The 24,702-nt window shown below is 44.0% G+C and overlaps 1 protein-coding gene and 1 long non-coding RNA gene across 4 annotated transcripts in view; one reads left to right on the top strand and one right to left on the bottom strand.

Annotated features, from left to right (window-relative positions):
• Nucleotides 1-24,702, top strand: part of LOC308147608 (diacylglycerol kinase zeta-like) — a 56,901-nt gene extending 32,199 nt beyond the window's left edge. For all 3 annotated transcript variants that reach the window (XM_080519859.1, XM_080519857.1, XM_080519858.1), the window contains 11 exons: nucleotides 7,912-7,981; nucleotides 10,288-10,328; nucleotides 12,296-12,441; nucleotides 16,922-17,011; nucleotides 18,085-18,141; nucleotides 18,837-18,886; nucleotides 21,930-21,970; nucleotides 22,185-22,305; nucleotides 22,408-22,444; nucleotides 22,529-22,628; nucleotides 24,010-24,702. In XM_080519859.1, the coding sequence (XP_080375985.1) occupies nucleotides 7,912-7,981; nucleotides 10,288-10,328; nucleotides 12,296-12,441; nucleotides 16,922-17,011; nucleotides 18,085-18,141; nucleotides 18,837-18,886; nucleotides 21,930-21,970; nucleotides 22,185-22,305; nucleotides 22,408-22,444; nucleotides 22,529-22,628; nucleotides 24,010-24,126 (870 nt within the window). In that variant the 3' untranslated portion in view covers nucleotides 24,127-24,702. The remainder of the gene's footprint in view (nucleotides 1-7,911; nucleotides 7,982-10,287; nucleotides 10,329-12,295; nucleotides 12,442-16,921; nucleotides 17,012-18,084; nucleotides 18,142-18,836; nucleotides 18,887-21,929; nucleotides 21,971-22,184; nucleotides 22,306-22,407; nucleotides 22,445-22,528; nucleotides 22,629-24,009) is intronic.
• LOC308147610 lies at nucleotides 22,517-24,133 on the bottom strand. The gene is made up of 3 exons (XR_013937165.1): nucleotides 23,996-24,133; nucleotides 23,748-23,847; nucleotides 22,517-22,622 (listed from the first exon to the last, which is right to left on the bottom strand). It is a non-coding gene; the product is annotated as an uncharacterized lncRNA (long non-coding RNA).

The raw sequence follows: 24,702 nt of genomic DNA on the forward strand, positions 1-24,702 counted from the left end.
GTGTCTGTTACACAACACAACACACACAAATAAAACCTGTTCCAAACAGGTTAAAAAAATCCTCTTAGTCACTAAAAATCCTATTTGGAAACTGACTTTTGTGTGGATGTGAAAGCAGAGCAACAGGAAGGAGATCATCTGCTTGGATGTTGTATTACAAAAGGCTTCAGTTTGATTTAAAATACACACAACATGTGGGCGCCGACTCCAGAGGTCCGACCCGGTTCTTACACGCCGGTGAGTTGGCGATGGTCTCCTCCCTCACTTTCCCACAAACGTTTTTAAACATCATCGTGCCCTCAGATTCACTGAGGAACATTTCATTGTGCCGGGGCGGCCAGGAAGGGAAAAAATGGCTTTGGAGACTTTTGTCTAATGTGTCAGACGCTAAATATCACATGAGCTGCGCGGCTCTATTCATTACGGCTGTGTCGTGCTGGATCATCTCTCTAATGGAGGACTTTGCCAGAGAGACTAAAAGGCCACAGATAAATGGAGGCAGCACATGTCGGGGAGGCTCAACCGAGATCAGGAGCAGGGCGGAGAATCACACACTGCCATGCTCATGACGGGAAACATCCACATTCACTTTAATGAGGCAACAAGAAAGAGAAAAAGAAAACTCGAAGGATATGAAGGCCTGATATCGGCAATGTGACCGGAGGAAACCTCAAGTCACAGGACGACACATTTTGTTCACAGTCCTCAAAAAACGAAGGGAAATCCTTCCGATCCAGTTCAATCTGACTTAATTCTATATGATCAACTTTAATCTTCACAATCTGACTTAATGTCATTGTGTAAAGTAGAACAGCTTCAAATTTGTAATCGACGCTCCGACTTTAATCTCGATCTTCCCGTTTTATTGTCAAAGTTGCGAAGACACGATTCTAAAGCGTCTCGACTCTTCTTCTGATGCTTTTTGTCTTTAATATTCCTCTCTCGACATATCGCCATGATTTAAATATCTTTTTATTGACGTTATCGTTGATACTTCCTCCATAATTTGCAACGTTTTTTTTTTATTCTCGACTTTCCCGCTTTTCAAAATGTCCAGTTCCTGTACCGTTTAAACTTTATTGAATTTGACATCAATGTTAAATATACCCAACGACTTCTTTCTATCCTTTTCCTTGTATCTTGTCGCACAAATCCATTGATATGGACGCGTTGTGTGTCGGACTGGAGTTTGATTCCTGCCACTGTGGAGCGATCAAAGCACACATACAGTCAGTTTCCATAGAGATTAGTTCCCCCATGTGTCTGGGCGCTGTTGCATGATGCATGCTCTGTCTGTGAGTTTCTGCATGTGTGGGTGACCTTGGATAAGTGTATCGATCGCCTCTTTCTTCTTGCATTCGGTCTGTTTGTGCGCCGCCGCGTCTCGCCGAATTTCTTCTGCGGCTGATGAACGAACAGTTTGTCCCGCGATTCTCCGCTAATGAAAAGTAATTCCCGTTTCCTCCGTTGAATGAGACTCGTGGTTGAAGGGGAGTCTCTTTCAAGGCTCTGATCTTCGCCAGCGAGGCTCGAGAACAAACAGGGCCGTGATAAAAACGACACAGTCGGGAGTGTTTGAGGAGTCTTTTTTAGCGCCGCGCAAACTGAAGTCAAGAACAGTCAGAGGACCTCATTAGAAATGTTCTGAATCAAACCCAGAAAGCTCTTTGTTATAAAACAAGTCTAGATACTATTCTTGGTAGTATTCCGCCTCAACACTACTGATTTCACATGGTATTTAGTTTGTAATCATATCCAGGAGGGAAGAGAGTTGGGTTTCGACCCGATCCCAAGATGTTAAGGTCAAAAACAAACTCTTAAAACGAGACATAGAATGAAACACAGAACAACACGTGTATTGAACAACACACATACACATCAGGGAGGGAGGACGCTCATCAGGAACAGCTAACGTTTGCTTAACTAATAGAACAGTTTTATGTTCTTTAACCATCTTCCTCATATTCGCTTTGGACTTATTTCATTGTTTGTCCATTTTCAGCCGTATTATTTTATCCATTTAATCCACTTTATGCCATTAAAACAGTTTTAGCTGCTTAAAACTTTGCCCAAATAATAAAACAGTATTTCTTTACTTTTAAATCATAGTGAATGCCGTAACCAACTAGTGGATTAAAATGGTATTATAATACCAGACTTCAGAGAGCTTCAGCTGCAACTGGTTTAATTTTCCTTTACGGAAGTTGGAACGATCGCATAACAGTTGTTACCTCACATTTTGTTGAGTACTTTAGATGAACAATGTATAATTTAGCTTTGAGCTAAATTATACACTTGTTACAAATAATAATCTTTGCTTTGCAGTGATTTTGTATTAAGTTGAAGAACTCGATTAGCATAAGAAATTTTGTTATTATATATTCAATCTATTCATTCGTCATATTTGAGCAGGCTGGGATCCAATCAGAAATATCTGATTTCATTCCACAACACAACAAATTGTGTATGTGGCATGTCGGTAGTTGAAATAATGGTTTCTATCTGTCTGCGGTGTGGAAACAGCGAAGAGTTTGTGAAGGAACGATCGGGCGGAACAAAAGTAAACGGCGTCATAAAATCAATAAATCCTCGCCTGACGGACAGAAAAGCATCACAGACGCACAACTAGACATGGAAAAAAGTCCAGCCTGCAGAGTTTTGTGAAAACAAGTCTGTCAAGGACGGAAAATGGATTTATAGGAAGTGTGAGGACGACGCTCACACCACAAAACAATGCAGGGAGTTAAAGTAGCATTCGGTCGGTTCTTCTTCAAACTCTTCAGTGATTTTATTGGAAGATCAACCCCAATATGTTTGTCATCGTCGATCAGAGTCTTTATATTCATCGTGACTTCAGCTCTTTGTTTTCCGGCCCTGTTTGGTTCTGTCAAAAAGCTCCGCCGAGCAACAAATTGAGCGAATGCGTGTTGAATAGTGCTGGAAAAGGTCAAGATCCCTTCGCCAGAGTCCGTCCTTGAAAAGGTCATCGTGGGATGAAGCAGTCACGTGGGTCCTGCCGCGCTTTATCAGTTCATAAAGGTGGAAAATGTTCCGTCGCTGAGGTTGGGAGCGACCTTCGATGATTCCGTGAGTTTCACTGATTCCAGACACGAGATAAACGGAGGCTTTATGCTTGCAGAGAGCGTCTCTGTGTAAAAGTCCGGGTGACAGAACATGACGTCCTGCAGGTTAAATCCCCTCGGCTGCTGACAAGAGGGAAGAATAGACGCAGACATGTTGAGGGGGTAAAAAAAAAAGAAAGAAAAAAGACTGTTAGTAGCGACTCAGTGAAGCGGCGAGCAGGTGAGGCGCTTCCTGTCGGATCCCACTGGACTTGTTAAATGTTGTCGGGTCAAAGAATATTCATGCTGAGCAGTTAGGAAAGGAAGGGACTCGTTAAAATGAGGAAATCTGAGAACACTGTGCCCATTCCATACGTTTGGCGTCATGCGGAGGTGAAAAAGGCTTCAGTCAATGTGGCGTCTGACAGCAGAGGGCTTCATACGTTCTTACGTCTCTGAGATCTTCTGTGGGGGAACCTGGACTGAACGACCTTAATCAGAAACAGTTTGATCAGAAACAATTTATACATGAGGTGAAACATCAAACCTGGTTCAGGGTGATAGAATATATAGATTACAATCGTGTTGCTGCGTCTCTTGAAGGGTATCCGAGGCCGTCTAATCAAGTTTAATCCCGCAGAGCGTTTTGTTAAACGTGTCCTAATTCCTCCGCGTGGAGAAAGACCAACAGCAGCAGGTAATCCTTTTATTTAAAAGCATGTTAATGGAACTAACTGTGTTGTGAGCGCAGCTCGGCAACATGCTGCACACTGGAAGCGACGCAGAGCTTCTGATCTTCTGCTTTTCATCTTCCTTCTTCTGGAGCCAGCACGCTCATGTTAACGCCGCCACTGTCGAATTCGACAGAACTATTCCTAATTCTATGTAGGTTACATCAGTAATAGTAAGACAGTAGCTCGTGACTTGTCTGACTTTGTGTTGCATAGCAACCAGAGCGATGAACGCTTGTTTGATCTCCGGCGCTGCCACAGTGGCGAAGCTCTCTGGTGCAGCTCCGGATGGAACGGAGGGAAAACGGCTCTTCCTACATTCCTTTTGCTTTGTTGCAGGACATTCAGGACGTTAAAATGTTAAAAAGCAGACTGACGCTCCGTGTTTGTGCATGCGCCGCCGCCCGGAGGCAAAGCGTTGGTCCAACCAGTGGTGCAGGAAAGTGAACTTCCCTGCATTACCAAGCACCGCCACAAGGTGGTGTAGGGAGGTGCTTTGGTTTGACAGATAATACAGCTTAAACCGCCGAAGAATATATGAAAAGAGCTGGAGTTCCGTTAAAACGTTACAACAAATAAAAAAAGATAAATTACCTTCAATGTCAGAAATATGTAATCAAAGGAGCAAAATGGAGAAAAAAAGCAAATAGTTAAAAAATGTTCAAAAGTGCAGAGAAGCGGCAAAAACTTTGCATTGGAAGCTGAAACCACGATAAATCCCAAGAGAATATTAAAATTTAAAAGATAAAACTTCCAAATCGCAAGTAAAGGCGAGGAAGAAAAAACTAAATCTTAAAAAGTGAAAATGGGTATAAGAACTAAAGTCAGCTGAAAACCCTGAATGTTGATAAAAAAGTCATGTGCAGTCAAACTCCCCTCTGCGCCGTCTGACATTTATTAAATATGTCTCCAAGAGAAGTTAATAAGATTGAAATATTTCATCTCGGCTTCAGAAAGATTCTTAAATAGCTTCTTTGCACTTCATTCAATCTCATCCAATGATCTTGATCTTGTGTTTTCCTGAACAAAGCAGAGACAGAAGCGAGAGAACTCCTCTTCTGTTCTGTTGCACACTATTGAAATGAACTCGTACGGGACTCGGAGATCCGTCACGGCGCGGCGGGACTCGTAGCTTGATGAGTATTAGCGCTGCGTGAGACGAGGCAGAAACACCATCAGTCTGTGTTTTGGTGACGTGACGTTGCTTCACGCTGCCTGACAGGACTTCATCATAAACTGATATCTTTCTTTTGCTTTTGTGTGAAAGATGTCAGATTGATGTGTCGACCGTAAAACACAACTGGAGCTTTTGTCGCAATATTTCACTGAGGAACGTGACAGTGGGGAACTTTACTGAAGTATTTTGGCTCGGATTAATAAACTGGAAAATCGGGACACATCATCAACCTTTTTTTTAAATTTTAATTAATCACATGGAAAATTAAACGTATTTGATTTCTTGCTGCTACATGGAGTGACTCGGCGTACCACCTTGTGGCCCGAAGTGGCATTACGCGACTGACAGTGCTGTGGCGAGCTGGTGAACTCACAGTGCCGCTTCACTGCAGGTGGTTCAACAAGAAAAAGAAGATTTAGAGGTTGTTTCCAGTAAACTAAGGCTAAACTACCAGTTTGCATGTTTTTAAAAGACTAAGGTAAACATTTGACGCAATTCATCTTCGAGTCCCAACATGTTGCCGCGAGTCTGTTGTGATGTAAAAGAACAGAAAACAGGTGCGTCGACCCGGTGCGCTGCGATTGGCCGTTCCCGTTCCCGCCAATTCTCCTTCTACGAAAACCCCCCCCACCCCACCCCACCAGGCTGTTGTTGCGCTCGCTCTTTATCGGCTTTCTGGGAGCTTCCAGAATGAGGCTGACGGGAGTGAATGAAGACGTGACGGGAGAGAAGTCAGTCGGGGGAGTGGAGCTTTTTATCTGGTGTTTGTAGGTTTTCAGTAAAAGCCCGCCGGCGTCTCGCTGAGCGCTGCAGACCTGACAGCGGGATTAGATAAGTAGAGACAAACGGAGCAGGCGAGCAGGAGAGGTGTTTACTTCAGCCTTTCTGTCACCGCCTGCATGAAAGGAGAATAACTTTCTTTGGCTTGTTCTTCTTCTGTCACATCGTGTGGAAGGTGGCGGTTTTATTTCTGCGCTGGAGCCACAGACGACTCCCAATGTATTCGCATGTCACCCTCTCCAGTGTTCAGTGAGCAGAGAGCATGTTCACTTTTATTTCTCTGCACATATCAGCCCTCCGATAATTGCACCTGAATCCAAAAAAGTAGATCCAGTGTTTGAGACTTCGATTAACGTGCGTTAAATGACGTTATTTGTTTAGTTAGAATATGAAATAAGTGAAAGACGCAACGAACGGAAAAAATCCTGCAAAAGTGAAAAGTCAGACTCTGTTAACTGTCGGTAAAGTTTAACGAGAAGCGCGGCGATGTAGGAGGATCTGTTCTTCTTCAGCAACTTTCAGCCTTGATGTGTGGACAGCCGGCTGCCTTTGGTCTGAACATCTGAGGGGCCTGGCGGCGTTTTACGGGGGCAACAGTTCGAACATCGAGCCACACAGGCGCCGGACACTCAGTAAACAAAGACCCAGATTTAAAGATCAGCGTGCAGCGAAACAGAGGAGCGGGAATCTCACCAACACGCCGTCTGTTTCTCGTCTCGTTAAAAGTCCTGCTGCAGCTTCTGCAACTAATTGGAAAAGTTGAAGCGGCGGTAGAAAGGCTTTACTGTAACGAGACGGGAGAATGAGGAGGCGTGGCCACGTCGGTCTGGCCGCCAACAAACGATTCCCCAACAAGTTTCCACACGACGACGACCAGTCGCCAAATGCACAAATCTCAATTCCTGACCGCTGTGCGTCGTCACCTTCTCTCAACAATCCGTCAGGGACGTGGCAAATGGGGAGAATCTGGGGTGGATGTCGCTCTGAGCGTTGTGGGCAGCCGCCCAGGGCGCAATCCATGAAGGAGAGCAGGAGAGGAAAAGAGAAGCGTCTCACGTTCGAACAACCAGCCAGATCCACGACTCCACACACACCCCAGTCATTCTAACATCAGCTGCTGTGCTCTTCACGTGCACCAGATGGCGCCACATCCAGAGAAATTCCATTGAATTGGCAGAATGGAGGATACCCAATCACAAGTCATCCTCACGGTGGGCGGCAAACTTCACATATGGAGGCGATTCCTGGTGTTCTTGGAAGGTTTTCTGCTTTACGTCACAAAGAATGTCAGGAAGGGATCTTCGTAACTCGCCGTGCAGAAGTGTAAACGCATCTTAAACTTCCAGTCTCTCTGGAAGACGGAAATGTCACCTGAAGGGAGGAGAAGCTTCATTATTCCCACGTTATTATTAATGTCTTGGGATGTATTAAAATCAAATGAGGGATTCTCCTGAGAACAGTTTGAAATATAGTGTAACTCTTGAGATCCATGGGTTTGTGTTCAAGCTTCACTTCTCTGCATGATACGATTAACTCTGTTCTCAAAATGGATTTTCATGGACTAATTGTTGTTTCACCATGATTTGATCTCAGACATTAGTAGAGAGAAATCATGCAGGAAAAAGCAAACCCCTGAACCCCCTCCAACCCCTGAGCCCCCCTCAGGCTGCTTCCACAGTCTTTTGTTCCTCCCATGAGCAACGTCTGTATCAAAGGAAGGATTTCTGTCTTTTTTTGTCGCTCCTTTGCTTCAGACTTGTAGCCTTCAATAAACCCATTTTCTCGCTCGCAGGAGAATCCTCGTCGGATAAGCGGCTTCGACAACTCAGCCTTTCATCGTTTCGCCACTATTTTCTCCAGCGTTTGTGAAGGAAATGGGTGAAAAAGCCACCAACTTCTCTCAAGTTGGTGACGTTGTTGAGAAACTGAGATTGAACTCGCCGCGTTGATTTGAAAACGTTTAAGCGAGACGTTGGTGAGAGGTGGAGTCACCTGACCAGTCGGTGAAGTTAAAAGGTGGAGAAAGCTCACAGCAGGAGGTTCACGTCTTTCTCACTCGCATCTGGTCAAACCTTTCGTCCCGTCCATGTTTTCTCCTCCGTCCGACAGAAAGAACGATAAGTCTTTGTCTCCCACTCAGTAATCTCTGTGTTTGTTGCAGGAGGAAGCAGCCAAAGAGCCCAAGATTGTTTCCTCGCAGAGATTATCTCCAAAGTGGTGTTTCCTCGACTGTAAGTACATCCCGCTGTGTGGCTGAGCTCACGTTACCTGCTGTCCCTCCACTCCCGCAATGCAATGAATGACGACGCTAAGACGTGAAAGTAAAGAAGTTTCCAGAGTGTTAAAGCGGCATCATGTTGTAGATCCCAGCTTGTTCAGTTTACATGAACATCCTCAGAACGCAGACTGACCTCGTTGCTCAAAACTGAAGGAAACATCTGGACTTGTCGTTATCGGTTAGTTCGCCGTGGCTTCAGGCCCGACCAGCCCCCCCCCCCATCCCCCCCCCCCATCCCCCCCCCCCCCCCCCCCCCCCACCCCCGACTCTAACGCCGCTCCTTCTCCTGCTTTTTGTCTTCTTATACACGTCAACGAGTTTAATCCGACCAAATATAACAATACAACAGACGCCCCAGCGTTTCCCAAACCCGTCGATTTTAAACCGTCTGGGATTTTTTGTTTCCAGCTGGTCAGGTTTTCCTGGTCTGTTGTGGTTAGAAGCAGTCAGAACTCCTTCAAGATGTCATTTCCAATGTGTAAAAATGAAAAGAAAAAGAAGAACAAGCTTCTACCAACATTAGTCTGGATGCAAGTCTTTTAATCTTTGGCAACAATTTCAGAGGAAACATTTGGGTTTGTTGTTATTTGAAAGGAGTCATAGTGTGATTTTCCTGGTCCAAAGCAGCCGACATGAAAGATTCAACCAAACACTCTGAAATGGATGAACCTCACGTCGTCCAGAACATAAAAGAAGATCTGCTCAGATATTGGAGCCAGAGGTCTGTGGAAGCAGTGAGTTGGGGGGTCGGGGGCCGTTTCTGCAGCAACAGAAGGAAAATGTCCTCCGACTCCCAGGATTTTATGTGTGTGTGATTTTTGTCAGGTCATTTTGTTTGGCTTCCAAAACATCCTCCTCCTCCTCCTCCTCTGACTCCCTCAAGTCCGAATCACCATGACTGACCCCCCCCCACACCTGTAACACACACACACACACACAGGCACGCACACACACACACACACACACTGGCACTGCTCCCTTCATATCACATCCAGCAGAGTCTCATCACACTGTTTATTGTTGAATGTCATGAATATTAATCTCACTGTGCAGCGAACCAAAAATATCACAGAGGCAGAAGCTGGCGTCTTACACAACGTGCAACATGCAACACACACACGCACACACACACACACACACACACACACACACCTCTGCCTGGGTAGAGTCCTGGTGGAATTTAACAGAGAAAAGCTGGAAGAGAAAAAGAAGCGATGTGTCTGACAGGGAGGTCGGACAGTTTGAGGAGGACACAGGAAGCAGTGGTGAGGGAGCGTGAGCAGGGATTGTTATCGTAGCGTGAATAAATAATTCTTCATCTTTATAATGATGTGAAATGAGCTGGCGGGGTGTGATGGAGTTATCTGAGACCAACTCCCGTTGAGAAGAAAGGAACGAAAACATACAGGGAGCTCGTTTGTTTGTTGTCTGTTCAGTCGCGATGTGGAGAACGGAGCAGAATAAAAGCCAGCGTGGTGAAATGTCCGCATCACATAAACACACATAATAAGTTGAGAATAACATTAAACTGTTCGTTTATGATAAAAAAAAAAAAAAAAGATTGAAAATGTTGTCGTCACATATTCTTCGGTATAAACTTTGAGAAAGAAAAGTTAAAATGCTGTCATTTTCCCAGTCTGACCCCTTCCAGATGAAACGCTGCATCATGTGGCCGGAGAAGTAAGAACATTGAAGTCGTTTTGATATTCCTCAAAATCCTTTTGCTCCCATTTCTTTAAGCCCGAGTGTCGTCATTTCAGAAAGTTGTGAAGCTTCATCTGGTGGTTGTGAAAACATTAAACAGCCGCTGCCAGTCAGGGTTGAAGAGTGTCGTGTTAATTCCTGTCTGGAACGTCAATCCAGCATGAAAGTACAGGAATTAAGTCAAAGCAGAGCGTCATCATTAAAAACATGCAGTGCAAAGGTGAGCTAATTAAAACCGGATGAAAACATGGCTGTGGACAGACGCTTACATAACTCCAGTGGGGGGGGGGGGGGGGGGGTGTTGAAGATTCCTTCTTTTTGAGAAAGTGTGTTTTGCGGGTATGTTGACATCGCCTGGTCTCTTTACTCTGCAGGAGGTGGCAGTACACACACACACACACACACACACACATACACACACACACACACACACACACAGCTAAACCAGGATGAAAGTGACAAGTTTAACCTGAAACTGTCTTTTTTTTTTTTTTAAGTTGTGTGAGAGGCGGTTCTGATGTCACTGACTCGTCCTGTGGTTGTTTTGTTCTGCAGCGACGACGGCAGATCGGTTCTACAGGATTGACAGGGCACAGGTGAGTCCGTCTCTATTCCCTCACCTCCAGACGCCCGCCGGGGGTCATGTGACGTCAGCCAGCACACAAGTAATTAGCGAAATGGATTATTCATGAGTCTCCGCTCAGTTCGCATGAATTCGCTGGATAAGCATTCATTAGAGAACTATTTAAATTCCTCGATCTTGCTGGAGAAGCGCTCCCTCTGCACTGCTGGCTGTTTTCCACGCCATGCGTTGGTCTTAACGAGCCGCTCGGGTCGACTTCGGCATGTATGTAGCCCGAGGGCGGAAACCTTGGACACCAACATGCAGCCTGCCGGCGCTCGTATTCACCGGAGGCGACATAAATGTTTGTACAAGCAGTTTTACACTCTTGGTGTCTCAGTTTGAGTCCCGGGCCGGAGGAGGAGACGTCAAGTTGAAACCGCAGTACCAACGCCAGTCCACCTCCAATTAATTAAAACGTCAGCAGACAAAACTCTTCATTCTACATCCATTAATGTCCAGTGAGCACTTTTTACATGTTCTAGTTCCTTCTACTCATGCATGTGTAAACCAACATGGCCGACCCGTAGTTGTGTTCTCATTTTATCCTCCACATCAGTAGTTTGATAGTTGAGCCTCTCAGGCCTCGCGTGTCGGGTTCTCTCCATTTTGTTAAGATTCATAGTGAAGTCTGTGTGGCTTCATTACAAATGCAAGCTACAGCGCCCCCCCGTGGCCTGCTGCTTTTTTTTTTTTACAGATTAGATCAAGTGAAATGTAGAAATGTAGAAATGGGACCTCAGTCGTATCAACAACTATTGTGTTGACTCGGATAATTTAAAAGCTTCATTCTGCAGAGATGGGCGACGTTGTAGGAGCGTCACTGTATTTCCGGTACCTTTGTTGTCTCCTCTGTGAGGATTTGCTCGACGTGGAACTGGAATTGACCGCAGGTCCAGACGCCGCCTCCCTCTTCCTCATGGCCTCTGGGTGCAACGAGAAGCTCTGCTTCTCCCCATCACTTCTCCACAGCCTCAGTTTGATCTTGGTTCAGAGTGTTGCGCTCCAGCTGAAGGCACCTCCAGGAGATCAAGAGATCATCAAAAATGCAGTAGATGCACAGAAGCACCGTCGCTCAGGAATTCCTGCTCACTGCTGCTCAGTTACTCCAGAAATCTCCTGAATAATCTCGCTGGTTACTCGGTTTCTATTAGTCCCCACAAAATGTGTCCGATGTACATGGAGGCTCGTCTGCAGGGAAGGACTCGGGCACATTTCTTCTGCCTCCTGCTGACTCGTGGGCTGGAAATGTGTCCCACAGCTTTGGAAGGAGCCCAGAGATCCATTAAAATGTGTGGCTTGATCAGAATAGTGTGCTGCGAGTTCTGTTGGCGGCTTGTCAAACAGCGTTCATGAAAAGTCACAACAGGCGGATTCATGTCTACATACACACTGTGGGAGGAACAGGAGAAACATCCACGTTTAAACATGTTGGGGAAAATACTTTTTTTTCCCCTTTCTAAACCAATGTGTTGGCGAGATGCTTTAGATTTTTGCTGAGGAAGCTCACATTTACGTACAATTGAAACATTTTATTTCAAAATGTTCATGAGGTTAATAATGCACTGTCGGCAACTTTACTCCCTTTGGGGCCGCTAGTGGTTGTTTTCATCCACTCATTTGACTTGACTCTATCTTGTAAATTGTTTAATGGCTAAATGGTTAATTCTTTAAAAAAAATATTTAAAAAATTGGTAGTTTTGATCAGCACTGAGGTTGATTAACAGATTTATGCAAAAGAATTTGGCAAAAAAAATATTCTTCCAATATATTTTTGCAGCAGTAAAGTTAGTGGATGAAAACAGCCACTAACGCCACCAAAGGGAGTTTTTTTAACGCTCCCAAAGGGTTTATATTAAGATATAATATGTTAAAGAATCCTCCAAACAAACAGTTATTTGAGTTTTTAACGCCACGATCCTTCAACCTTGTCGTTTCCAGGAGCATCTCAACTACGTGTCTGAGATTTCCCAGGAGGAGATCTTCCTCCTGGACCCTGAGATGATCATTACCATGACAGTGGGAACGTCGCCTTCAGCGGTGCCTGACCTGGTCCACCCCGCCGCCCCCGGCCTGGAGAACAGCAGGTAGGATCAGTCGCCGGCTCGCCGCCGCTAACTAGCCCTGGCTGTCACTTAAAGTACACCCTGAGCCCGGCGGGGGTTTTATCTCGCCGCCTCTCCGTCTGGCTGCCATCGACTGCATCTTGGACTTTACAGAGAAAATCCAGTTTTCCAGAAGCGATCCTTCACTCCTCCACACAAATGTGTAATCCTCCAAACCGATAGGAAATCACCCGTCTTCTGATCTGACAGATATCCAGAGAAAGTGGGCCACATGCTGCAGCTCCAACTTCTGGAAGCAAAGAGATGACTGCACATCACAATAACAAACCCGGCTGACAAATTAAAGTTACATGACGAGTAACGCGAATCCACAGCGCCGCGGCTGAAACGCTGAAAAGAAACTCTGGGAAGTGGCTCATTCTTCCTGGATTTTCCTGTTTTGAAGCAGTTCTAAAGATTCCGAGAATAACTTCCTTTTCAAGAAGACAAACAGACAGATGAGCAGGCAGCATATAGGAAAGGTCCATCAATGTCACACGGGACAACTCCCATGGTTCAAAACCAGAGATGGAAGAAGCGGCAGCAGCTCAGGGTGCAGTGCTCCGTGTGAGGAGGGATCCTGAGGGAACTCCGGTTGGAGAAAGACACGACTGCCGAGCGCAAAGAAAAAAACTTCACAATCCCTGATCGTCACCCAAACAGTCCCCCATAGTTCCAAATGACCTTCTGTGTTTCTAACGTCTATGAAAAAAAACGAAACGGCACAACGTCATCCCCAACGCAGAAAATTGTAAGTCAAGATTCTAATCCAACATTTTCACAAACAAATACCCCCATAGTTGTAAAAATATCACTGAATATCACCAAATGATTCACCACAGTGTGCTTTGGAACCTCGTCCTCTCTGGGTTGTCTTCAGGGACAAAGACGTCTTTACCTTCCCTGTTTCTGCCTCCGCGTCTTCATTGTGTGTGTGTGTGTGTGTGTGTGTGTGTGTGTGTGTGTGTGTGTGTGTGTGTGTGTGTGTGTGTGTGTGTGTGTGTGTGTGTGTGTGTGTGTGTGTGTGTGTGTGTGTGTGTGTGTGTGTGTGTGTGTGTGTGTGTGTGTGTGTGTGTGTGTGTGTGTGTGAGAGAATAATGTTGTTTTCCCTGTGAAAAGGCAGCGTGGCGCTCACGTTAGCTCCGTCTGCGAGTGTGTAAACGTGGAAAACACATTTTCCCTCCTCCTTTCACTCCTTTTGGAACATATTTACACACACACACACACACACACTGAGACAGATTAATTTCTCACTTAGTGGAACCTGAGAGACAAACGGAACCAGATGCTGGGTTTTATTTCCTCTCTCTCTCTCTCTCTACCGGGTGAATCTTGTTGTGTTTTACCTCGTTCGCTCTGCAGCTCGTCCTGAAGTGTCACACCTGACTAGAGAGTCTGAGGACGCCATCGGGACACGTCTTCGTCAGTGTCCTCGCTGAGCTGGCGGCTCTGTCTCAGCACTTTGTCTGCTTAAAAACCGTTTCAAAAAGTCTTTCAAAATAAAACGTTTTTGCAACATTATAAAGTTCCATCGGAAAAAAAAAAAATCAGATTTCTTATGGTGGTATTTAATTGTGGTTGAAGCAGTTCTTCCTCGGCGGCGTAGAGGTTCTGAGGTTTGCAGGAGAAGACGAGCTGCTAATTGGTGACTGTAATGAAGTTGTTGTTCGGCGGAGAGTCGTCTGGCTGCTCGTTTCTTCAGGCGCCTCTCATTAGAGTCCGTCTGTTTGACGGCCATTAAAGCTCTCTGAAGGAAACTAATCAAACATCGGCGGCGGCAGAAGAGCCGCTGCTGGACTCAGAAACACTTCACCGCTCTTATTTCACATTTACATACTTTTAACTTGTGTCAACGACAAACTTGATCCTTTGTCTGCATTTGGCCTTTTGCTGGATTCGTGACATTAATTTGTGTTTTTTTTAAATGCTATTTTCACAAGTACATTTTATATTCATTGCCATTTGTAATTAATTTAGAGTTTTGATAATGAAGCAGTAATATTAAAGAACTTTTAGTCAGCTTTAACAAAAAGTTGTAAACTTTACCGGATATTATGTTTTAACCAGAATAGACAGTTTAACTTAGAAATCACTTTTCAAAATCACTTTTCAAATAATAAGTCACAGCATAACCTTTAATTATTTCACACCTTGAAGTCTTTTTGAAAACAGAGAATTACACCTTTTCAGTTCACCACCAAGTCCATCCCATAATATCCCTCCCAAAACTGACACACATCTGTATTTAACATTTGTCCTTACCCCCCTTAAATTATATATTGCCTTTCTTTGAAAAAATTACTTTTGCATCTGGAACACATGGAACATCAGTTCTATTGTTTTTAAATATAATATCATGTAGAATGTTTAATCCCGATATCCTGCTCTATTTGGTATCCTAATTTCTCTTTTCTGCAATTTGACTATTGGATCTAAGTTAGTTTTATATGCATTTCCACACAAATATTAAATATTAAGTTGATTAGCATTGCGACACCACTTTGAACCACCAGGTGGAACAGCAGCGCGACTCAGAGGAACGATCGCGACGTGCCGCAACTTTAAAGGCTTATTTTTGATAAAAGTGTGAAGCGGGCAAAACGCGTCCAGATTAGCAGATTAGCATCCGTAACAGAAGCAGGGAATAAATAAAGTAACAGGTACAATGTGAGTCGAGGCAGAGCAACCTGCTGATCCTGACTACACTTCCCTTTGGCTACGTTGGTGTGTGTGTGTGTGTGTGTGTGTGTGTGTGTGTGTGTGTGTGTGTGTGTGTGTGTGTGTGTGTGTGTGTGTGTGTGTGTGTGTGTGTGTGTGTGTGTGTGTGTGTGTGTGTGTGTGTGTGTGTGTGTGTGTGTGTGTGTGTGTGTGTGTGTGTGTGTGTGTGTGTGTGTGTGTGTGTGTGTCGGCGGGCTGATTTGCAATGCTGAGTGCACTGAGTGGGAGGATGAGGAGGAGAGAGGAGACGAGAGGCAGGGCAGAGAGACGAGTTGAGGATGGAGAGAGAGATGTAATGCATGTCAGAGCACTCCAGAGTCACACCAATCTACTGTACACACACACACACACACACACACACACACACACACACAGCGGTGTTTTCAGGGTTGTGCCCACGCAGAGGCCAGAGGTGAGCGTTATTCCTCCCACTATAATTACTCGTCTCTCTTCTGTTTCGCTCCATCCCTCCGTCTCTCTGACAAACACACCGAGAGACGCCCACACAGCAAACATTTCTCTCTCTCTCTCTCTCTCTCTCTCTCTCTCGCTCTCTTTTTAAACATGGTTCCTGACCCGACCTCTCGCTGTCAGTTCGGCGGACTCTCACGTGTGACGGCGAGGACTCGTGGGAAACGTCCATCCTCGTGTCTCGTCACGGTTTTCACCTTCAGGCCCATTTGTTGATCAGCTCTGGCAAACATGAATAAAAAATAAAACACTGCACCTTGGTTGACCGCAAAATATTTGTTATTTGCAATATTTTAACTTTATTCCCAACTAGTTGGTTTTTCCACTTTAATATACAAAATGTAGTATTTTGGTTAAAATGTCTGTAGAACCAAACTCATCCTGAGTTATTATGTCTTTATATTGATGATATTCAGTAAAAGTTCACTTAAATATATGTGAAAATGAGCAGATAAAATAATAATATTATTTCTGTTTTTTTTAAGACTGATGCATTGGAAATGTTAAAATTTTATGATTAACCAAATTAATGATTTTGTGGAATGAGAAAGGAAACCGTTGTGTTGTTGTGCGTGTTGTTGCAATACCAGCTCGTACCAGCAGGTGGAGTGTGGATCTCCACGGAGGTGTATCTTACATGGTTCCTCAAAGTTAAGGCTTTAATTTTCCAATTTAAATGGTTATTTATTTAAAGTTTTTTTATTCTATCTTTTTATTTTCTCAAAATGCCGGCTTTTCTCTTGTTTTAATCAGATTTTCTGCAAATTTCACCTTTATTTTGCTTTTTAAAATATCCCACTGAATCCTCAGCTTTAATCCAGATATTTTACTTTATTCTCCAGTTTTTAGCAAACTTTTCAACAATATTCCAGATGATGTAACTTTAATGAGTTACTGTCACGGCACCTGAAGCCCAGACCTGTTGCCCCCCCCAATGTTGTCTTCCTCTTCATCTCCCCCTGCTCATTATCTCCACCTTCAACTCCGCTGAGCAGAATGAGGTGCCGACTTTTGACAAACCCACCGTCATGAGAAGCGCCGCCGCCGTCGCTTCTCTTCTCATCTGATCACTGCAGGAGCGACGCCACTTCTGCTTCTCAGCAGATTTTAAAAAGAGAAGCTTCTGAAGTCGAGTCTAGAAATAGAAGATCTCACAGGGGGCTGAAGGCCTCCGCCCTACCTGAACGGAGGCGTGGTGCTCCTGGGGGGGAGGGTGGGAGGTGAGGGGGGGTCCAGGTTTCTTCACTGACTGACTGTTTTCTTTGTGCTGCAGTTCTTCCCAGAGGCAACGAGTGAACAGTGACAGCTCTGCAGCCGAAGCTTTAACACACGAGACGCTGCCTGTGACCAGCAAACTCACCCGGTCAGTACACACACACACACACACACACACGCACACACACGCAAGCCAATGAAATGAAGATAATAAAAATAGAATGTCCTTTAAAATAAAAATAATGAAAATAATAATAATAATTTATATATATATATATATATATAATGTAGAAGCAAAAAAGAAAATATTCAGAATAAAGACAAAATATTCAAGAAAAAACTAAATATTTAGAATAAAAACAATTGTGAGATTAAAGTAGATTATTTCCTGTATTCAGGAATGAGCCAATCAGGAACCATCTCAGGAGTCCAACAGAACCATTCTGGACTGTTCGATAGGCGACAACACGTCAGAACAAAAGCACAGAGCTGCTCGGCGCCGTTTTTAAATTCAGCCTGACTTGTTAGAATTCAGCTTCAATTGTGTAAATAAACACAAACCAGGAAATAAACAGTTCACGCTGTCACATCAGTTTATCGAAGTTCTTGAGGTGAAGTTCCTCGGCTGGAGGTCGTCTGGAGCTCCTCTCACACGTTCCACATTAACCGCTCTCTCACCTCCCCTCGGCCGATCGATGAGGAGCTGGAGTCCCGGTTCTTCACCTCGTCTTCACGTCTCTGAAGACGCGTCCGAAGTCCTTGAAGCAGAAGAAACGTCGATGTTCAGCCCAGTTATCGATCTGCATCTTCCACTCACGTTTTAATGTGAAGGTCCGATTCCGGACATGTCTGGACATTTAAAGACGGAGGTTTGAAGGAGTCACGTTATTCAGACTGTTTCTGAATTTCCAGCTCCTCCTTCATTTTCTCTGTTAGAACATTGGATCCTAGGAGCTGCATTCAGAATCTGCTGTGTCTGTGTGAGCTGGACTGGCTCCGCCCACACATCTATGGGAAGAGGAGGAAGTACTTCCTGTCGCGGCGCCATGTGCCAGAGCAGAGCAAGGAGTTCAAACTGAGCAGAGAAGCACTTTGACTTCCTGCCTGCAAATCCTGATCAACATGTTGATGAGCTGAGCTTCAGTTTTCCCCTCAAACGCCCCAGAATCTGCTCTGATACTGTTAAAAGTGCTTCGTCTTTCTAAATGTCTTGTTTTGCAGGGTGGGGGGAATCCACCGCTCCAACACCACCGCTGCCGACTACACCCACAGACTGAGGTAAATGAAATGACTTAATTCATTTTATGTTCCATTTGATGTTTTTGGGGGGTAAATTTCATCAGGAAATTCAAAGCAGGAATTAGAGGCTTTGCTTTTTAGGAAACATAGTTGGATTTACACACAAAAATCAACATTCGATTAGCAGGAAATGTGACTTTAAGATTGAACGTTAAAGAAGACGAGTGTGTGAGAGGTTCAGCAGCGAGACGTCTCCCCCACCGTCCTTCATCACCAGAGTGTCTTGGTCTCGTCTCCGGGCTCATTTAACGCTGGCGCTGCTTGTTAGCGTCCGTCCGCTTCCTTCGACGCCCTCCTTTCTGGGACAAACAAGTTTAGTGTAAAACGGCGTTTATCATAATTCCACGTCTCACGACGGGACGTCAAAACGGTTGATGAGGTGATGAGACGTTTCTAGGGAGGGTAGGAGTGGACGAGCCTCAGCAGCTCCAGAAGCAAACAAGCTGGATTAAAAGCAGAGACTCAGTCGGGCCTCGTTCACACGGCAGGGAAATGAGACCCGATTCGTCACAGATAAGTCCAGGAGGAAGCGGCTCCACCAAAATAAAAGTCCGACACCAGAAACCGCCTGGTCTGAAGGGAATCCTCCACAGGGAAACAGGCGCTGAGATCAAAGTGTCATCGGTTCAAACTTTAATAATGAAACAAGACGATCTTTTGTTTTGTGTCTCCAGGCAGGAAAAAAACCAGAAGATGAACCAAACTGACAAAGACAAAGAAAAAGGTAACACACACACACACACACACACACACACACACACATAATCAGGTTTAAAGTGACATCATATGTTATCTTCCCAAAGTGTAAATACATATTTGTAATCAAAAAAGAAAATTTAAATCAGTTATTATTTGAATGTTAAGAAAAAATGTCAAGAATTTGGATAAATTATTTAAAACTGTTAAAATATCTGAAATATATGACAGGAAATGGTTGAAAAGAGGAATATTCACAACAAAGACAATGAAACAGACTGATGGTCATTTAATTCTTTAATATTTTGATATGTTGTGAAATAAACATGTTAAAGTCTCAGTTCAAGATATTCAGAGCTTTTAAAAAGAAAGAAATAGATACATTATTTGTCTATTTTGTTATTTGTTCATGAAGTAAATATAAAACACCTTTTTCTGGACGTCATGACGCACAAATTGAAGAATAATAACAAAATGAAGCAAAATAATTATGAAATGTTGATGAAACTCAGGAATACGAATCAAGTTTAGATGTGTTAATGAATTAAAGCCGATAAAATGTAGATAACAAAAATAGATTGTCCTTTAAAATACAGACATATATTTCGAAGCAAAAAAAGAAAATATTCAGAATAAAGTCAAAATATTCAAGAAAAAACTAAATATTGAGAATAAATAGAAAATATTACAATAAAGACAAATCATCTAGACAAAAACAAAATTCTGAGATTAAAGTTGATTATTTCTGTATAAAATCAGAAGATTAAAACCTTGACAACATTAAAAACATGTAATTAAAAGTCATCACAAGACTTTTGTCATTGAAGAGAATCTGCAGGAGAAAAGTGTCTTTCTTTTCTGAAGCGTCACGAGAAATAGTTGCACCAGTCAGATGGGTGTTTATTGTCATCGACCTTGAGCTCGCCGCCGCCACCCCGGTAGCGACTTGGTGTAAGGAAGAGGAGGCGAATCCGTCCAAGCGAGGCTGTTGTTGGTACTTGAGGGAGAAACGGCGTCCTGGACGTTCCTCTCGTCCGTCACTATGGATCAGCACTGACTCGGATGTGTCTGTGGTCTGCAGCTGCTTCGCTTCATTAAACCGCGTTGGTAAACCCCAATTATACTAATGTGACAAAACTGCGCTAAAAGGCAGAAACGGCATCGGCGTTTCATGTTTCATGTTTAAAATGCACCAAACAAATGTTGCTGTCACATCTCCAGAAGTGATGCAATGCGGTGCAACGCGGCGTACAGTGGCGTTATCGCTGGATAGCATCAATAAACCGCGTTATTCATCGTTAGCAGTCAGCGAAGCAGAGATACAAACTGGAACAGGATCACAGAGGAGTGAAAGATCGGAAGAAATGTACAGTTTGTGGAAGGAAACAAGACACAAACTCAATTTAAAAAAGCAGCAATCACCAGACGACTCCCCCACAGTGCAAACTCTCCCCCAAAACAGAAAATAAATCCTGCAACTGTTGACAAAACACCACAGTTGAAACCCAAATCCCCAGAGAGCAGCCGCTAAGCCACTAGCTACTGCAACACTCCATAGTGCAAACTACCAGAAGTCTTTTTGTCCCCACAGTGTAAAAGTCCAATGCAGTAATTATGCACAAGACAAACATGAGCATAATGTAGCACAAAGCTATCGACTGTAGTGGTCGGCGGTGGACAGCAACAGATCCCCCATAGTGCAAACAAGACTCGCAAAAAGTGCAACATATTCATATGCAGAAATCAAGATTTTAAATAGTTTAAATACATTTTATCTAAAACTTTAACTTAACCAAAGAATAGAAGAAAACCCATTCAAGACATCATCTCCATGTGTTTGGTACCGACGTTAGCCTGTTAGTCTGTTTTCTGTCCTTTGTGAGAAAATTACACATGAAACTGAGCTAACTACCAACGACTGCCACCTAGTGGACAAAGGTGGCGTTACATCAATGTCGCAATGTTTGGTGAAGTTCAGTCCGGGTGAGTGCGGAGCTAGCGTGTGGCGTTTCAGTGTGCCGGCAGGCGGGAAAAGTGGCGAGCAGACCGCCGGGCGCCGTGTTTTGTTGTTTTGTTTTGAGTCATGAAAAATTCAGCAACACTTCCTGTGTCCGACAACTTTCACCCACACAGACGCTTCCCGTGAGGCTCGGGCGGCGTGACGGCTTCAAACTGAAGGGTTCAATGGAGCAAGTGACAGTGTGTGTGTGTGCGTGCGTGCGTGCGTGTGTGTGTGTCTTTCCCTCTGCTCTCATGTTGTACGACCGGCTCTTATTTTCCTCTGCTCTCCTTAATTCCTTCCTTGGGCTAAATTCATTTAATTCCTACATCCGGAGTGTGTGTTGGGTTTTGTATTTTGTGTGTGTGTGTTGGGTTTTTTGTGTGTGTGTGTGTGTGTTGTTTTTTGATTTGTCTTACAGCCACAAAAGCTCTTAGAGGTTTTTGAAGTCGGCTCTCGTTCCCTCCCCCTTCCTTGCCTCTGTCTCTCTCTCACACACACACACACACACACACACACACACACACACACACACACACACACACACACACACACACACACACACACACACAGTAAGCCTAACATAACTGGATTAGGACTCAGCTATTTAGAGTGAGAGGGAGTGAGAGCGAGTATTGAGGTCAACCTAATAAACATTCATCTCATATCTCAGCCTGAGCCGCCGCGCCCCGTTTCACCGCCGACTCCCCCCATTGAGTCTGTTTGAACTGTTTTGCACCGGGGTGACGGTTTCATTGCACTCTTTACATGTTTCAAGTTAATAAGTCCAGATCACTCCTAAAAAGAAACCTGAGGGCAGTGAAAACCATTAGAAAAGCCCAGCAGATACCCCCACGGTGCAAACATTTTGGCAAAAAATTCATAAAACAGGAAGAAACTCAAACCACGGTGGCAAAAGTCGTAAAAAGTATCTGGAGGCAGCACTTTTGAACAACACCCCCACAGTGCAAATGAGTGATCAAAAAAGTGTTAAGAGAGCAGAAGATGAACGTTGTGTGTTGAATCGTTTCTCGTCTTTGATGTAAACACTCGTCTCATTCCCTCTTTCCAGACACGCTGATCGAGTGTGTGAAGAACAAAGACTTAAAGAAGGTGAGCAACATGACCGCCGTGGAAAATGTGGGGTTTTGTGGATGACCACGCCCCCTTTTTGGAGCCACGCCCCTTTCTAAGCAGATTTAAAGTAGTGAGTTTTAAGGTTGAAATTTGTTGGAGAATAAAATATTAGACATGTAGAAATCATTGTGACAAAACCAGAAACTGGTTTAATATTTATTAAAATTTATTATTAATATACATTATCCAGCTGCAGGAGCTGCATCAGAAGGGGGCGGAGCTCTCCGTGTTGGACCAATCAGGATGCAGCTTGCTCCACCACGCCGTCAGCACGGGGAACAAGGAGATGGTCCGCTACATCCTCGACAACGGTGACGAGCCGCACGCTGGAACTCAAGAAAGTTTCATCAAATCATCATTTATGAAGGAAATTCGTCTGATTTCTGTTTGTTTTGTGTTTTTTTTTTTTATAGCTCCTGGCGACTTGCTGGACGTCACCGAACACCTGCTGTGAGTCCAGACGCTTCATGAGGCACGAAGAGGAGTGAATGAAGACGAGTCTGACCCTCTCTCTCTCTCTCTCTCTCTCTCCAGGGGGGAGACGGTCCTCCACCGGGCGGCGTCTCTGTGTCAGAGGACGATCTGTCACTACCTGGTGGAGGCCGGGGCGTCGCTCATGAAGACCGACCTGCAGGTAAACAACCATTTATTAAAATACATAAATGAAATAATTCAAACTTAAAAATTGTATTCAAAGGGTCTAGAAATCAATAAAATAAATAAATAGAAAAACCAGAATCAAAACATTTTAACTTAACATTTTATCACTTTTAATTTATTCATGTTTCAAAATGTTTTTATATTTTTTTGTAGAGAAAAGAGACTGAAGAATAAATGATTAGAGATAAATGTACAATTAAAAACATTCTATTAATTATTGAAAATATTGTTTCACATGTTTTCATAGTTTATTCAATTTTTTTTATCAATGCGATAAAATCTAATTAAGTGTTTAGGGATAGTGAAATGATCTATTTTGAAAAATCTAACTTATGACAAATCTGAATATTTGTTTTCAGCATTTCAATAAAGTAATATTGAAAATTAGAGAGATTTTAAACGTAATGAAGCCAATTATTATGTAATGTTTTCCGTAATGAACATCATTTAAATAATGTAGTTTTTTTACATAATCGGTTCGATTATCACAACCTGTGTGTTGCTTAAACTCGTCTGCAGTTATAGATTGTAGAAAATCTCTGTGCTGGACTCAGCAATGACCTACATACAGTGTGTGTGTGTGTGTGTGTGTGTGTGTGTGTGTGTGTGTGTGTGTGTGTGTGTGTGTGTGTGTGTGTGTGTGTGTGTGTGTGTGTGTGTGTGTGTGTGTGTGTGTGTGTGTGTGTGTGTGTGTGTGTGTGTGTGTGTGTGTGTGTGTGTGTGTGTGTGTGTGTGTGTGTGTGTGTGTGTGTGTGTGTGTGTGTGTGTGTGTGTGTGAGATGAAAACAGTCACTTTGACATCGGCTCTGCAGAACCGTTTCATCTCTAAATCCCCCACACACACAAGAAAATAAACAGGTAAACATCAACAAGACAACAGAGAAGTTTAAAACTAAAGAAATTCCATCTTTTCTACTTTATACATTTATTAATTAAATGTTTTTATAAAAGTCATGAGGGACGAGTCGTTCTGCTGAGTCATGTCTACAGTGGAGACACACTAATTAGAGGAAGCGTGTGTGTGTGTGTGGTCTCATCATGGCGAGCATCAGCTGGTCTGTAAACACGCTGTTACACACACACACACACACACCTCAGCCGGAGCAGTTGGACGTTTGCTCCGAGCCCCAGATGGCGGCGCTTCGTCCTCCGATCCCAAGGTTGGCAGTTCGATGTGTTTCTGTCCACGTGTCCTTGAGCAAAACACAAAACACGGAGCGGACCATCAGTGGAGCCGGACGACGAATCAAATCTGTAGAGAGACTGAAGTGGAGCAGTTTAAACCAATCAAAACGTCAGAACGGTCAAAGTGTGTTGTTGTTGTTGGTCTTCCTGACTCGCCTTGTGTCCTGCAGGGCGACACGCCCAAGAACCGGGCGGAGAAGGCGGAGGATGGCGAGCTGGCGGCGTACCTGGAGAACCGGCAGCACTACCAGATGATCCAGAGGGAGGACCAGGAGACGGCCGTCTGACCGCCCCGGTCCGCACTGTGCCAAACATTCCAGCAGCCCCAGTTTATACAAGTAACTTCTTTCATGACTGACTTATGTTTTTGCCAATTAAAGTTAGAATGTGTCAGAATGGGTGGAGCCCCTCCCCCCACCGCTTTGTCTCTTGGTGTCCGTCCTCCCGAGACGAGAAGCGCCGAGTGACCTTGTTTTGTTCCGTCTGGCTCGTTGGCGCCGGGTCGCCGGTCCGACGCCCTTCCAAACGTGGAAACGAGCGCCGGCGTACAAACTGTCATATCAAAGAGATTCCGCTGCCGTTCCAAAAACACCTTGAAGACAATGAGGATCAGGACGGAAACACTTCATGTCGTCGTTTCGTGTCTTCAGCTTGGCGGACCGTCAATAACGTGGCTTTATAAATAGAAATCTGTGGCTACTGTAGTTTTTATTCTTGTTTACCATGTTTTTGTTGTTTTGGTTAAAATGGTGATAAACAGTTAAAATTTTCTATTTTTTTCTTTGCTATTGTGACTTTCTTTCACGTTGTTTGGACAAGTTGCTTTAGAGATCAACGTTAAGACAATAAAAGACGGCAGTTTC

Source organism: Blennius ocellaris (genome assembly GCF_963422515.1).
Source record: "Blennius ocellaris genome assembly, chromosome: 24".
Lineage (NCBI taxonomy): Eukaryota > Metazoa > Chordata > Actinopteri > Blenniiformes > Blenniidae > Blennius > Blennius ocellaris.